General features: G+C 36.7%; 1 protein-coding gene and 2 pseudogenes across 5 annotated transcripts in view; all 3 read right to left on the bottom strand.

Annotated features, from left to right (window-relative positions):
• Positions 1-1,790: 1,790 nt before the first annotated feature.
• Positions 1,791-5,677, bottom strand: LOC309653116 (tropomyosin-like; annotated as a pseudogene). The gene is made up of 2 exons: positions 4,633-5,677; positions 1,791-3,438 (listed from the first exon to the last, which is right to left on the bottom strand). The product of its transcript is annotated as a tropomyosin-like (transcript).
• On the bottom strand, positions 3,362-4,633 carry LOC309653067 (regulator of microtubule dynamics protein 1 pseudogene; annotated as a pseudogene). The gene has a single exon. The product of its transcript is annotated as a regulator of microtubule dynamics protein 1 pseudogene (transcript).
• A 210-nt stretch (positions 5,678-5,887) lies between the features above and the next one.
• The window catches only part of ABCB7 (ATP binding cassette subfamily B member 7), a 157,451-nt gene continuing 147,385 nt past the window's right edge, over positions 5,888-15,953 (bottom strand). For all 3 annotated transcript variants that reach the window (XM_082447396.1, XM_082447395.1, XM_082447394.1), the window contains 2 exons: positions 13,780-13,887; positions 5,888-7,284 (listed from right to left, as the gene is read on the bottom strand). In XM_082447396.1, the coding sequence (XP_082303522.1) occupies positions 7,069-7,284; positions 13,780-13,887 (324 nt within the window). In that variant the 3' untranslated portion in view covers positions 5,888-7,068. The remainder of the gene's footprint in view (positions 7,285-13,779; positions 13,888-15,953) is intronic.

A 15,953-nucleotide genomic window follows, 5' to 3' on the forward strand; every position in this document is an offset into this window, starting at 1 on the left:
CAGAAATGGAACAGGAAGTCACCAGTGAAAAATATTCTACTGTAGCTGTGTGAGAACAGGAAGTATGTAAACAATCCACTGCTTTTTTTTAACCAAAAATGTTCCAACCTATTTCTAATTAGAGCATGTACTTCATTTCCAACTCTACCTAGCTAATCAAAATACTAGTTTAATGTGTGGTTTGCAGTCAAGACATTTTTCCACCCCAAAGGTTTCCTTCCTCATCATCAGAACTGAGAAACTGGGGGCAACAGAAAGTTGCCTTTCACTGATTGGTCATTAAAAGTATGACATCTTAATGCTAAGTGAAAGCACTACAATTTGCTACCATTTTACCCATATTATGAGCACTGCAAACAATTACTTCCTCTCTGAGACAATTTCAAGCTTTCACCTGTTGCATAAGGCTGTAAGGCCATACTCCCAGAGTGTCTATTAAATTATCTGTACTTATTTGGAGTGTGTGAACGGCAAAATACTAATTCTCCCGGTGCATTGCAGAAGAGTTGCTTCAATGGGACACCCATTTCTAGTCACAAAGACATATTGTTTATTTAGTACTGATTATCTGCACAGATGGTTGTAACAATAAATCTGGTAAAGAACCTCCCTCACAGAGTCATTTTGTCTTAACTAATCAGTTTTAACCAGCTTATTTGACTTCATATTGTCATTTACTATACAGTTTACATTCAAAATCTATATACTCAATGCAGGGAGAGAAGGGACCTTTCTATAATTTAAGAAAGCTGCCATTGCAAACATATTTAAATACTTTCAACTACTAATCCACAACAGAATATCCTATGATAAACCTACAAGGTAAGAGAATTATGAATATACATTGGTAAAAGTTGCTACTCCCTGAGACATCCAGCAATAAGGAAGGATAGGAGCAAGATGGCAGTGTGCACAAAGTGATCCAGAAATAAGGAAACATATAATCTTTAAATATCTTGCCTTTAAAAGCAAAACATATTTTTAAACTAGCCATCTTCACAAACTGAGCTCTGTCAGCATCTAAGGGAAAAGGCAAAATATTTAACTAAAGGTATAGAAAAGGTGCAAATCCCTGCACAGGAGAAGTAAATGCGTATTTTGAGTTTATCCAAATGTTAAGGCCTCTTTCTGATTCTCACAAGTGACCCTCAGATTTGAGCTGTTCAAAAATTTCCAAACGAGCCCATCTGCTCACCAAGATATTTCTATGTTAAAAACCTGCAGGAAGGCATGTGGCCCAGTTTTCATGATCCCAAATTACCTTGGTTTCAATTTAATTTTTGTAAACTGGGATTCCCTTAGGAAGAAAGTAAAATTTTCAATCTTAAAAATAAAGGGATATTAAGAAACAAAACCCTATCCCTTGCTCCATTTTCAGAGCCCATATTCCAAAACTGTAGCTTATCTATCCCAAGACATTAACATTATGTTGCAACACTGATTTAGAAATTTGTACTTTTGTGTATGTAATACTGTAATGTAGAATTAGTACATTATAATAAATGTCCCTTTTCTTGGCATTTCCTCTGAATGAATCATTTTAGGAAGCTTTTGTCTATTATGCCACTGTATAGAACCACCTTTCTAAGATGGAGTTAACAGAAAAATATTTGACTTAGTTGTGGCCCCTACAATAACTTAGTTTTTCAGGTAATTTTTTATTAGCTGAAAATAGTGGTTAATGACCACAATGACCCAGTGGTCTAGAGACCACCAGAGACCACCTCCAATCATATGAAAACAGCTTCAAATTTCTTAGTGGGGAAATTTCCCTACCCTAAAAACATTCCTTTTTTTTTTTAGTTTATGTAAAAATTTATTTGACCAAAATGTAGAAAAAGTGATACTATTACATATGACACAGTTGCAAGAATCTAAATGAAAAGTGTGGGTTTTATTCAATTGCACAATTTGCTAGTGTATCTCCTGGGTAGTGTGATGCTTAATAAATAGGAGTGAGGGGCAGAGGATCTGGATAAACTAGAAGCAGGGTGATTTTTAGTCAGAATTATAAACTTGAGTTGGCCCCCACACTGCTGGGGAATGTGGAATATTTCAGCTCTAAGATGTTAACTGAGAAAGCAGAAATCTAACAAAGCCAAACTGTGCAGCCCTGTCTACAAAATACTCCATATCCAGTTTAAGCAGGAGTTTCCTGGTCTTTTATTAACTTGGTCTTGAAGAAGGAATTAAAATTCCAGATAAGTAAATCTCCAATTTGCCAGTCCCTGGAGTATAGAGGAGATGAAGTTAGGCCAATTACTTTTTCATCCTTACTTTGCTGTCAGAGAGGGCTATTCTGCCCAATATTTGTTTACGGAAAGTCTTACTCAACTATTGATGGCTAGCAGTCTTTTTGATATGGCTTCTCTGAATAGGACTGAATTCTACAACATTCATTCCTGCTGAGTGGATGGCCTCATATCAGAGCAGATAAGCATGGGTCATTATTGGAATAAGACATCAGCTCCTCAGAGAACAACTTTAGAGTGAAAGAAGCATAGGGAAGAGCATATCAAGGATCTATCCAGAAAACATTTGGGTAATTATTATGACTCTTTTCCAAGCATTCTCATGCTGACTGCTCAGAGGATGTTTGTTCTGCACAGTGGAGTGTGGAAAAGAGCCAGGATGATTAGGTTAACCTCTGTGTGGTTTATGACTTCCCATAGTAACCTCACCCCAACCCCCTTTTTTGCTCTGGATGCAAAATCCCCACCCATTTTAATGTGATGGTCCCTGGCTTCCTATAGTGTGACCAACGGTGGATATTCTTCAACCTTTTAAACTGACCCATGACTAGACATCGGAATCTGTGTTTTAAAAGTGTGGGGTTGTCTATTCTCCCAGGAACCAAATGCCATCAGTCTTGAGAGTATGCTCAATATGAAACACCCTGCCTACCTCAGGAATAAATGCAATTTAAGGATAAAAACAGAGCTGAAAAACCTGATGCTATTTGAAAAAAGGAAGGAACAGATTTAACTGGTGCTCAAAGCTTCTCTGATACAAAATATTTGGTCATGTATTCATAATTTGCTTGACATTTCCAGCAAAGCAAAGAGACAATAACAAAAGAAACTTCTTACAAGAGAAGAGAAAGACACAGAGCTCTCGAGTTTTTGTTGGAACAAAACTCTTCTGTTTTGGTTCTATACAGTTTAGTTCGTTTAGTGTCTGATCCAGTGTTTGATGTAAGCCCACGTTCTCTTCTTTGGCCTGGGCAAGTTTTTCTTCCAGCTCATCAATTGTCTTTTCCAGTTTTGCAACTGTTGTCTCTGCAAATTCGGCACAGGTCTCAGCCTCTTTCAGTTTGTCAGACAGAAGTTTAATTTCTTCTTCATGTTCATCCTCCTTTTCAGATGCAGCCTCTGGCAATTTCAGGTTGTTAGTGACATTGAGTTCTTCTTCCAGGTCACCACATTTTATTTTATTTATTTATTTATTTAAATGGTTAATGTATTTATTATCTTTATAATTTGATGAAAAGGCACTGCTTCTTAGATATTTCATTGAAAAATTCTCAGTTCTTGTCACTGAAACCTGTAAGCAACTGAGCAGCTTCTGTCTCTATCTGTTTATCCTCTGTGTGCGCTGGATAGTCCTTGGCTTTTGTTAGCCAGAGAGCAGCAAGCTTTTTGTTGTGTAGCTTCAAATATGTCTTTCCTAGAAGAAGCAAGTTTTTGCTGTAGAAGTTTAGATCCACTTGCTCTGCCCTGTGAAAGTAGCCTAAGGCCTCCTCATAGGTGGAACTAGGAGCTGCAAACAGCATTTTAGCAATTCTTCTTTGATACCAAGGCATTTCAGCAAATGTGTAACACCAAATACCTATAAGGTGAATTGAGGTAGCATCTTTAGGGTTGAGTTCAACTGCTTTCTCAAAAGGCTCCTTGATCATGGAGGCATTTGCAATTTTAGCCTTGATTCCTTCATAATCTCCAACATCGCTAATACAGATTGCATACCACTTATGAGCTGCAAAACTTGATTCATTTTTTTCTAGTGCCCTTTTTGCATACTCTAGGGCTTCATACACCAAGAGCTTTTTCTCCTCTTCTGAGGTTCCACTGAGTCGACCTATAACACGTGATGCCCATGCCAAACGCCACAGTAACTCTGCATCTTCACTTTCCTTGTACTGGGATAGCAACTGGTAAAGTTTTTCTGTTTCTCCACTTTCATATAGGTAGTCTGCTTGTTCAAGGATTTCTTCAACTCTGAAGACTTTGGCTGCGGCATGAACCACAGCAGCCTGGGAAATGACTTGATAAGTTTCAAAACCCAAATAAGACAAGGCAGAGAATAGAAGACTTCTTTTGAAAGCTCCTGGGTTTCCCATCACCTCAGCACCGCGGAGTCGCCAAAGAACGCACTGCTCGCAGCTGCCAGCAGCACCCGTCGGGAGCCGAGGTCCCAGGGCAGCGCTACGTCCCAAAGGAAGGGAGCGCCAGAGTCGCAAGGCTAGCGCCATGATCCGCAGCTCGCAGGCCTGACCCCTCACCCCTTTGGCTGCTATGAAGCGGGGCGGAGTGAAAGGCGCCCGTCTTTCCACAGAGAGCAGCGTCCACTGGCTTCTGGCCCCGCTCCTCTTCTTCTCCACAGCTTCAGGTCACGGTATTTTAGTTCAGACACCTTGGCACGCTCTTCCACCCGCTCCAGCTCACCCTCCAGGATGACCAACTTACGAGCTACCTCCTCGTATTTGTGGTCAGCCTCCTCAGCAATGTCCTTGGTCTCTTTGAGCTTCATCTCCTGAATCTCCATCTTCTCATCTTCACTGCCCAGTTTTCTATCACCTTCATTCCTCTTTTGCTCTCATTTGCAGCCTTTTCTGCCTCCTCCAGCTTGCGCAGGGCTGTGGCCAGTCATTCCTGAGCCCTGTCCAACTCCTCCTCAATGAACTGGATGTGTCAACTGAAAGCTGCCACATCACCTTCAGCTTTCTCACCACTCGTGCTCGCCATCCAGCTCCCACACTGTAGGCCCTGCGCGTGGTCCTCCGCCTCATCCGCCTGCTGCTGCAGGGCCTGGTTCTTGCATTTCACTGCCTCCAGGGAGTTGAGGCCAGCCATGGCATGGAGGCGCATGCAGTGGGCGGTGGGCAGTGGCGGGCACTCGTCTTGGCTCCAGCGAGAGCTGCAGCAGCCGCGCCCCAGCCCCCGACCCTTTGCCTACACCAGGTCCTATCCTTTGACTATATGTTTCCCATATCACAAAATCACTTACTTTGAATACCACTATTCACATTCAAAATGAATATTACTAATGATTACTTCAATCTTACCTGTTTGATTATGCAACTAAGCTAAATATTTTCCATCAGCAACATTGGAAATGTATAGAAGGAATTAACAGAAGCAAAATTTCTATCTAATCACATTTCTAGTAATGCAGCTGGGTTATTCAAAGGACTTTTTTTTGCTGTTGTTGTTCCTCAGAAAAGCAATCACGTCTATGGCTTCAGTGTAAGAAATGTCCAAAACCTCCCATTTTGCAGCTGATTACGCATCTCAGTGTTAACTCCAACTCCAAAAGCAAGATCCTGCACCACTTACTGTGCTTTCAAAGACTAACCATAAAATACTGGCTTCAAGCTACTTATCAAATCACCTTTATATAACAAAACTGCAGACCCAATAAGTTTAGATAAGTTTAGGTATCTACCTACTAATGACAATACAAATCAGAAAAAAAATTAATCTCACCCATACCAAATTATCACTTAAAAGACAATAAAACCATAGACAAATAAATGCTTTAAGACTTTTTCTGAGAAATAAAGCCTCATTATATAGTTATGTGGCTGTTCATGATACACAAGTTTTTCAAGCTGAATGATTACTACCAAACAAATTAAAGCAAATTCAAGTTGGAAAGGGAGAAGAGCTTTCTAAGTGAATATATACCAACATTTTATTAATTATTTCTTGATTATCTTGTTTGGGCTCCTCCTTGTTATTTCAAGCTTAAAGGAACTCATTAAACTACTGAAAAAGGAAGGGAAGACCTGGTAATAAAGTAATTCTGAAGTGTCAACACAGATTAGAGTCCTGATCATCTAAATATATGTGTAATCCTCTCCTATTTGCCTAAAGGTCATTAATAATTTTTAAGTAGATGTTGCTTTATACACATGTACACACATGCATGCGTGCACACATCCCATTTGGTTGTTTCTTTGTATAACTTCAGATAGCAAAAGCAGTGCATTTAAGATGGAAATAGAAAAGGCAATTAACTTCCTAAGCTTTTTAGATCACTCCCAGTATGGTAACTCTCAAATTACATCAGGGTTTATGAGTCTTTAAAAAGAAATGTATACATTTTGGTCCAAAACAAAAGCAACACCTCATTTGGTGGAAAAATAAAATTCCCACCGCTAGATGACAGTTACAATGCTGGTTAATGATGAAGAACATTCTACATACCAACATGAGAATCAAGGTTTTTCCTCTTAAAGGTATATAGTGGCAAATAATTTTTAAAATGTAAGTATAGTTATCTATCATTGAAGTATTTCAATGGGGGAAGGGGAGGAGAAAAAATGAACCTATACTCTCTTATTTTTTAAAAAATTTTTAAGAAACAGACACTTTCCATCTAAATTGTCAGCATAAAAGAGGTTTGAAAAACTACAAAAAATTTGGAAACCAATCTGATTCATCTGGTTATGGATAGCAAATGGCTATCAGGCCTCAAAAATGGAAATGGGGTAAAGTCAAATAGTAAGAAAAATTATGCTTTGACCACAAATAAGGCAGTAACAAGAAAATAATTTGGGGATAATATAAATATCACATTAAACAGATTGTGAAAGATGTAAAACTCAATTCCCTTTCCAAATAAATCTTATCTAAAAGAAGGATTATAGAAAATGGGAATGTATGACTTTTTTAATAAAACAATTCTGCTTCAGTGCAAATGTGTAGTCAAGGAAAAAAAGGAAAGAAAGGAAGAAGGGAGGAAGGAAGAGAGGAGAGAAAGGAAGGAAGGGAGGGAGGGAGAAAAAAGAAAAGAAAAGAGAAGAAAAGAAAAGAAGAGAAAAGAAATGAAAAGGTTTCATGTGACTTAGCAGGAACAGTTTCCACAGCCTTTCACACTGTTGACAATTTCTTCTTGTAGTTTCATCCTTTCCTCCTCTTTGGACACATTTTCTTTCTTTGCATCCCATCTGGGGTTATCATGGTTCTGCACATGGCTGCTCTGTGTATGCCACATTTCTGAATAGATACTGCCAGGGTTAGCAAGCAAACCATGGTGGGTACCACGTTCAGCTACCTTACCCTAATAAGCAAAAACAAGAGAAACGTAGAGAAAGTCATATAACTAGCATAATAATTGAAAATACATAATACTTACTAAGCAAGAATTTTGAAAGATTTGCATTCATTAAAATACCTTTCCCAATTCTTCATTATAGTACAAATGGGAAAAACTGACACAGGAATGCCTTCTTTACTGTTGAGCTATCAGTCCAGTGAACAAACAAAAAGCTATGAAATTCCATATACCATATACCATTTCACTTAAAGGAAATAAAATTTGAATGTTTCATTTTTCATTTTGAAGAGCAGAAAAGGAAAGTGAAGATTTTCTAAAGGTGGTATTTTCTGTAATCAGTAAATCAAATTTAAATCAAATTTACATCAAAAGCAGTTATTTATACAGAGATTTAAAGGATTTTTAAAAAATATCTCAAAATCCTATGTGTACTCTGAAACAAAAAATATTTCTCCATGAAAAGTTTATTTCTTCCAGTAACTATTTTTCTTAACACTGGCTATTAAACTTAACATTGCATAGAATTGGTATTGATTCCTAACTCTTATCTACAATTAATTTGTCTCTGGACAGCTACTGCTAAACATGTTGGGAGACAAAAGTAATTTTGTCACTTTTACTGGTACTCCTGGTGAGAGGACCTTTACAAATATACCCTTAAGCAAAATAACTGAAATTTGTTGTGTGCCCACTTCTGAGTGGTTAATTTACGGTTTCTCCTTGATTGCTGGCTGGACAGTCTAGGAACTATTTTGCTCAGCTATTTGAACACTGGATCCTGAATGTAGTCCTCAACTTTGGTATCTGTGGACCACTTCACATGGGGACCAGAAGTCCCCATGGTTACGTATTTTATATTTTTTTATTTACCTCTGTAAAAAACAAACAAAATAAAAATCTCACTGCACAGACATAAAAAACACATTTATGGTTACCAAAGGGGATGGGGAGGAGGGAAGAACAAATTAGGAGTATGGGATTAACAGATACAAACTACTATATATAAAATAGATAAACAAAAAGGATTTACTATATAGCCCAGGGAACTGTATTCAATCTTCTGTAATAACCTATAATGGAATATAATCTGAAAAACAAAAACTGAGTCACTGACACAATATTGTACATTAACTACACTTCAATTAAAAAAATACTCAATGGAAACTGCATCAAAAAGTATTAGAAAGAATGAAATTATTTTTGCAGAAAACCAATGAAATAAATCACAAAAAATTTATCCTGCTATAAAAATGTATATTATATTTTAAATTATTTTTATTTGTATTAAAGCATAAATGTACACAGCTTAAAAAGTCAACTAACAATTACAAAGTTTATAACAGAAAGTACAGTCTTTTGTCTCCTCCTTCTCCACCCTTGAATATCTCCTTATCTCCAAATCTGTAGCTATTTCTTCTGGCATTTACACACACATATACATATTAATGAGATTCAGCACTTTTAACTATTCCACATTCCCAATGCCTCACTCTTCATTCTCCTAATAACATTGGTTATATCATAAATGTTATTTAAGTTAATACACAATGTGTACTTTATTATGACTATGTAAGTATTATCTGTTGAGCCAAGTGAAGTACTAGGATTTTATATATATTTTCTCATAATTTTTTATTCTTCCTGGACATAGTAACTGCCTTATTTTTTCATTTGCTTAGTTTTCTATGTCACTATTGGTAATTCTCTCTAAACTTTAAGCCTGTCTGAACAGTATTTGTCTCATAATCAACTATATTAGGTAATCTATTATTCAGTCCCCACCCTGCCCGGAGATATTTCTCTCACAGCTTTTAAGTTCTTTTCCTTATGCTCAATTCTGAAATTTTATGATAATTTGACTTTTATTTTTCTTTCCTCCATTTATTGTGGTGGGTTCTTGGTAGGCCCTTTCAATCTGGAAACTCATGCTCTGAAGTTCTGGACATTTTGGGGGTATTATTCTTTAGTTATTTCCTTCCCTTTTTCCTATCCCCTCTTTCTAGAACAACCATTAGTCAAATGTTGGACCTCTTAGACTAGTTCTCTTGTTTTCTTATCTTTCCTCTATTTTCTCTTTTTTTGCTCTACTCTTTAGAGATTTTCTTGACTTTATTTCAGCAATGACTTTTTTCATTTTCAAAATTTCTCGTTCTCTAGTTGTTCATTTATTTATTTACTATCTCCATTTTAAATTTGAAATGTTGCAAGAATGGTAAAAATGAATGCCTATATATGCTTCTCCTAGGTTAGCAACTGTTCATTTTTCCATATTTGCTTTCTCTCACTTCATCCTATCTCTAAATTTACACTACTTTTTGCTAAATCATTTAAGAATGAGTTGTGGACATCATTATATTTCTCCCCTAAATATTTCATTAGCATGTATCTCCTGAAAACAAGGACATTCTCCTACATGACTAGAATACAACAATATCACACCCAAGAAATTTATCTAATATATAGCTCATATTTAGATTTTACCAATTATCCCAATAATATCCTTTATTTTTTCCATCCAGGATCCAATCAGGATCAACACATTGAATTTATAAGTTTCCTACTCTGTGTGAGTGTGACAATGACATTTCTAAAATGTCCAGGCTTGTTTTTTAAAGAATGCCCTTCACATTGTATTTGTCTAGTTGTTCCTGATTCTTAGATCCAGGCTAAACATTTTTGTTGCAATACAATATAGGTGATATGTCCTCAGTGTATCATATTAGGAGGTACATGATGTCATTTTGCTCCACAATTAATGATTTCAGTTTGATCACTTGGTTAAGGTAGTGTCTACCAGATTTCTCTATTTTAAAGGTACTTTTTCTCTTTGTAATCAATAATTAATCTATGGGTTATGCTTTCAAACTGTGTGAATATTCTATTCCCGAATAGTTTTTCACCATATGGTTTTAGCAAACAATGATGATCCTTATGTGAATCATTTATTACAATGGTGGTTGCAAAATATGATTCTGTAAACTTATCATTCCTTGTATGTGTTAGCATTTTTTTTCCAAGTTATAATTAACATACAACATTACATTAGTTTCAGGTGTACAACAGTGATTCAGTATTTTTATACATTATGAAATGATTACCTCAGTTAAGTCCAGTTACCATATGTCACCATACAAAGTTATGAAAATATTATTCACTATATTCCCTATGTGTACATTACATCCCCATGACTTAGTTTGTACTTCTTAGTACCCATCACCTATTTCATCCATCCCCCCTGCTGCCTCTGGCAAGCACCAGTGTGTTCTCTGTATTTATGAGTCTGTTTCTGTTTTGTTTATTGATTTGCTCTGTTTTGTAGATTTCACATATAAGTAAAATCATACGGTATTTGTTTTTCTCTGACTTATTTTACTTAGCATAATACCCTCCAGGTCCATTAACACTGATGTAAATGGCAAGATTTCATTTTTAAAAAAGAGCTTTCTCTAAGTACAATTATGGAATTATAGATTAGTTTTTTATTCAATGTGTTGTAATTCATTAGTATCATTATTATTATTATTTTTTGACATTCAAATCATCCCACACTTGGCCAGTGGGAACCCATTCAAAATGGTTCCTGTGTCCTTGTGAAATGCCTTCATTAATTTCCCTGCTCCAAATATGAAATCAGGCATTTCTCCAAGGAGTCCTGGTTCCTTTTAGTGAGGAACAGTATTTAGTGTCCAAGATGTAGGTGCTGGTTACACTCATTACTACTGGAATTTCATTGCTTCTAGGCCTTTTCACTGAACAGAGTTAGGAACATTTTTTTTTCATCATGAACTGATATTGACAATTCTGTTCCAATATAACATCACAAGGCTCCTCTTCTTTTTCCATTCCATATCTGTATCTTTCTTCTCCCAAGTAAGACCTCTATTTCCCAACATCAATGTATTTACTCACATGCTCAGTCTTACAGTATACACAAAATAGTTTCAAAACAGCTACTCTCATGCTACTACCAAAAACAAACTTACTAAGTTCAAGTCTGAGTTATTTTTATCCTTATAATATATTCCACTAAGGCTAAATAATCAGAGGAATGTGTTCAAAAGTTATTTGGGTTAATTCTGCATGCTATTTTTCTTCTACATAGTTATGTTATTAATTCGTTATGTACCTAGTTTTACTTCTTTCTGTTTGTATTCAATTCCTGTTTCTGCCCCATCCTTGTTGATTTTTAAACATATAAAAAACATTAGCATGGCTCAAAAGTAAAAATAATACAAAAAAGTATAATCAGCGAAGTCTTACTCCCTCCCCTTTGTCTTCTACCCCTTTTTGTCTCCATCCTGCAGGTAAACAATGTCTTTAGTTTCTAGTTTATCCTCCCAGGGTTTCTTTTTGCAGAAACAAGTAAATATACATATGTTTCCCCCACATCCTCCTTGCAAAAGGTGGCATACTATATACTCTTTTGCAGCTTTCTTACTTTCACTTAATACTGTATCCTGGAACTCATGCAATATTAAGTCTTCTTTATCTTTTTTCTTAACAGCATTTGTCCTTATTTTAAAATGTTATATTTTCCATGACCTCTGATGATATTAATTATATTTTTAAATTTTCTTATGCTCTCTGCATTGTCTACATTTTCTACTGAATTTTTTTCTGCTTGCTTTAGAGGCCTTCCTTTACTATCCACTGACACTTAAAAATACAGTATTAAAAAAAACTGACTGGAAGCTCTATGTGCATGGGAGTGGGCTCCTCAGCTGTTGGGTTTCATTGTAGGATGATCACATGGGTATCTGGTCATTTTGTGGCGGTCCCCAAATATGAACATGTTTTTTATGGGGCTACTTTTGTTTCTCTAGAGAAGAATCCTCTAATTATCTGCTGGTGAGGGAAGGAGTGGTGACAGTAGAAATAAATAATTGTTTGGCAAGGTTCTTGGAGCCAGTGGCACAGGAGGGTCTGTGGTCTTATTCTTCGGTATGTTTTGATTTCCAGTTAATCTCGCCCGTCTTTGTTAATGTACTTGGTAAATTTCTTGTGTCCAGAGCCTCTCTGACTCAATTTCCTGACAAGTAAACCTCCAGTCTCTTGCCAAGGCTGGGAACGGGTAATCACCAGGCTGCAAGAGGGTGAGGAAGGGCCTTGGGAACTCTGTTATGCAGACTTAATACTACCAGAGACTGTTGACGGAACACATGAGGTCACATTAGTTTCACTAGAAAATGAAAATCTCTGATCTTCATAATCAAGCAATTATAGAACCATCAAATTCAACATAAAGAGATTTTAGATACAAATAGTATGATCAATAGTTAGTTCCAATTATAATCCAAACCCCAAGTGGCAACGTTATGATATAACTGTATAGATACTGTGAACCTCCTGGCATGAGGTAGGTAAGCACATGCTTGTTAAAGTACTTTTAACATTTTATATTTACAAGAAAAGGCTCTATGTACATGACTGCATACAATTGGAAAGTTTAGTAAAAACCACAAAAGAGCAGATTTTATTTCAGATACCTGAACATCAATGAGATAATAAAGTATATTTACAAAATTTCCCATTTAAGACACTCTGGAACAAGCATACTGAAGAAAATCAGTTTATATTTTAGTGAATGTTAGCATTTTTGAACAAACGAACAAAAAGACCTAGGGTAGCAAGTGCACAGGTAACACATAAAAGAAATAATATATATATATCACAGAACTGAATATCCCATAAGAAATTTTAGTGGCATGAAAAATTCTCTCTCAGTATAGACAGTACAAGAGAATGCTTCTTCTCTCTTAACTCCCAGTACTCAGGCTTTCAAAATGATAAAAAATTGAAGATTTATGTATTAGAAGGGAGAAATAAGCATAGAGAACACTGTTAGAAATAATCAAGTACAAAGGGGGTGGGAATAAGATATCCCTACAGAGAGGAGAAAAGAAAAACTATTACAATTTTCAAATCTACCAATCGCAATAGTGGCACTCTGATTTGTTCAGAACATTTAGACAGTATACTCTTATAGTAATTCCCTCAGAGAAATAAAGCAGGCTGTCCTTTTTCTTACTTTCCTCATGAGGAAAAAGATAAAAATGGCCATGCATGAAAACGACTTTATTTTATGGTAATTTTCTTTTAGACATCAAGGGTATGTGCAGGTATTAGAAAAATGAAAATATAAAATACAGTGAAGACAATAAGCAAAGATTCTGTACAGAGCAAAAATGAATAAAGAAAAATTATTTTAAATACATACCCTTTAAAACTGCTTCTACCATATTAGGATTTAATGCTTTCCTCATCTAACTTTGCTTTTAAAACTTTAATAGAGTGAATTAATACAGTTTATTCATTTTTGGAAGTGGCATGCATTATTTCCTATCAAAAGGAGGTAAAAACGGAATCCTATCAGGATTCAATCTTACTCAAAGAACACAAAATTCTATAACTTTCTTTAGAAACAATATTTAAGTTGCTTGTGTTTGTAACAATTTCTAATGTTCTTCAAACACTAAACTTTAAAGTTCAACCTCTTACCTGGTCCAAAACAATGATCTCATCTGCATCAACAACTGTTGACAATCTGTGTGCAATGAAAATAGAAGTTCTGTGTTTGACTGCATCCCTCATGGCACCAAGAATAGTCTGCAAGTTTGACAACAAGAACAGTAGGAGGGGAAAAAGAAGATCTATATATTAGGTAAATGTATATTAAAATACTCATGTATTTCTGAAAAGAATATATAAAATGCTAGTTAATTTGGTATTATATAAACTTTATACCACTACCAAATATTTTACCTAATCTAATAATTACTAAGGTGAATATGACCATATTATTATGGAAAAAATTAGCTTTAAGATAGGCAATATTTCTTTAAATTATAAAGTCTGGGAGAAGGTAGATATTTTCTATACATAAAAACAAACAATAACAATGATGAATCCACTGATATCAGGAGCATAGACAGATGTGTTTATCTGGACAATGAGAGCAAAAACAAAATGAGGAGGGACTCAAGTGATAGGATGTGGAGAAGTACAAAAAAAATCAAGAAAGATAAGAAACTCAAAGGGTACAGGAGCACTTGCTTTTCCTCAGTTCAAACACAGAGGATGGAAAGGGTGACAAGGACAACGATGCGTGTTTAACTTGAGAAAACTTCTTTTTCAAAAGCAGTCTGACTTCTTAAGGCATTCTGGAAAATACATTTTTGTTTACTGCCTGTAAAATGTAAGGCAGCTGTATATATATTCACCTATACTTGGAAACCTGGGTCTAAGTACAGCTAGCTAGATGGAAATAGCAGTGTAGGGGATGGGGATATTCTCAATGGCTTCCTACAGGTATCTCTAATCACTGTATTTATTAAAGAAATAAAATTATCATGAATAGATGGTTACCCAGGAAAAGAAGACCTTATATTTTACTATGGCAGACTGAAAATCAAGCACAGGGTCAATTCTAAGAAAAATTGTGATGTCTGGGGAGGACTCCTCTTTCCTACCCTCCAGAACTTACACTCTGACATCCTACTGATGCTCTGGACCTTTTTAAAAGGTTGATTAAAATTTACCAAATCTTCCGGTAACTCATTCCCTCAAGGGGGAGTGTTCTCTGCTAGCAATTAATGGGTTATGCTCTGTGAGCTAATAAAGATACGTGACTCAAATAATGACTGTTGTTAGGACTCTGAAATTGTGATAAATGTGGATGACACATTTTTAGGTACAAAGTTCTTGTAAGCAGATTCCTACTATGCATATGAATGGAGTCTGGTGTAGCTTAAGGTTCCTTTTAAATATATCAATAACAAATCCTCAGATTAGCTCATGATGGTGGAGTAGAAGGACATGAGCTCACCCCTTCTTATGTAAACATCAAAATCACAATCAATGGGTAAACAACCATTGACAAAAAAACACTGAAACCTACCAAAAAAGATACCCTACATCCAAAGGCAAAGAAGAAATAACAACAAGACAGTAGGAGGGGCACAATCACAACAAAATCAAATTCCATACCCGCCGGGTGCTTGACCCACAAACTGGAAAACAGTTACACCACAGAAGTTCTCCTACAGGAGTGAAAGTCCTGAGCCCCACATCAGGCTTCCCAGCCTGGAGGTCCAGCAACAGGAGGAGGAGCCGCAGAGAATCTGGCTTTGAAGGTCAGCAGGGTTTGATCACAGGAATTCCACAGGGCTGGGAAAAGCAGAAACTCCACTCTTGGAGGGCTGACACAAGATCGTGTGCGCACCAGAACCCAGGGGAAAAAAGCAGTGACCTCATAAGAGACTGGGCCCGAACTACCTGTTAGTAATAGAGGGTCTCCTGCAGAGGTGTGGGGTGGCAGTGGCTCACTGTGGGGATAAGGACATTGGCAGCAGATCTGTGGAGTACTCATTGGTGTGAGCCCTCCCAGAGGCTGCCATTAGCCCCACGCTACAGCCTGTAGGCACCAGTGCTGGAACACCTCAGGCCATGCAACCAACAGGGTGGGAACACAGCTCCACCCATCAGCAGACAAGCTGCTAAAAATCTTCCTGAGCACAGCCCTGCCTACCAGAGGGACAAGACCCAGCTCCACCCAGTAGGCAGGGACCAGCCCCTCCCATCAGGAAGCGTGCACAAGCTCCTTAGACAGCCTCATCCACTAGAGGGCAGACAGCAGAAGCAAGAACTACAATCCAGCAGCCTACGGAATGGAA

Source organism: Balaenoptera physalus (assembly GCF_965194825.1).
Source record: "Balaenoptera physalus genome assembly, chromosome: X".
Classification (NCBI taxonomy): Eukaryota; Metazoa; Chordata; class Mammalia; order Artiodactyla; family Balaenopteridae; genus Balaenoptera; species Balaenoptera physalus.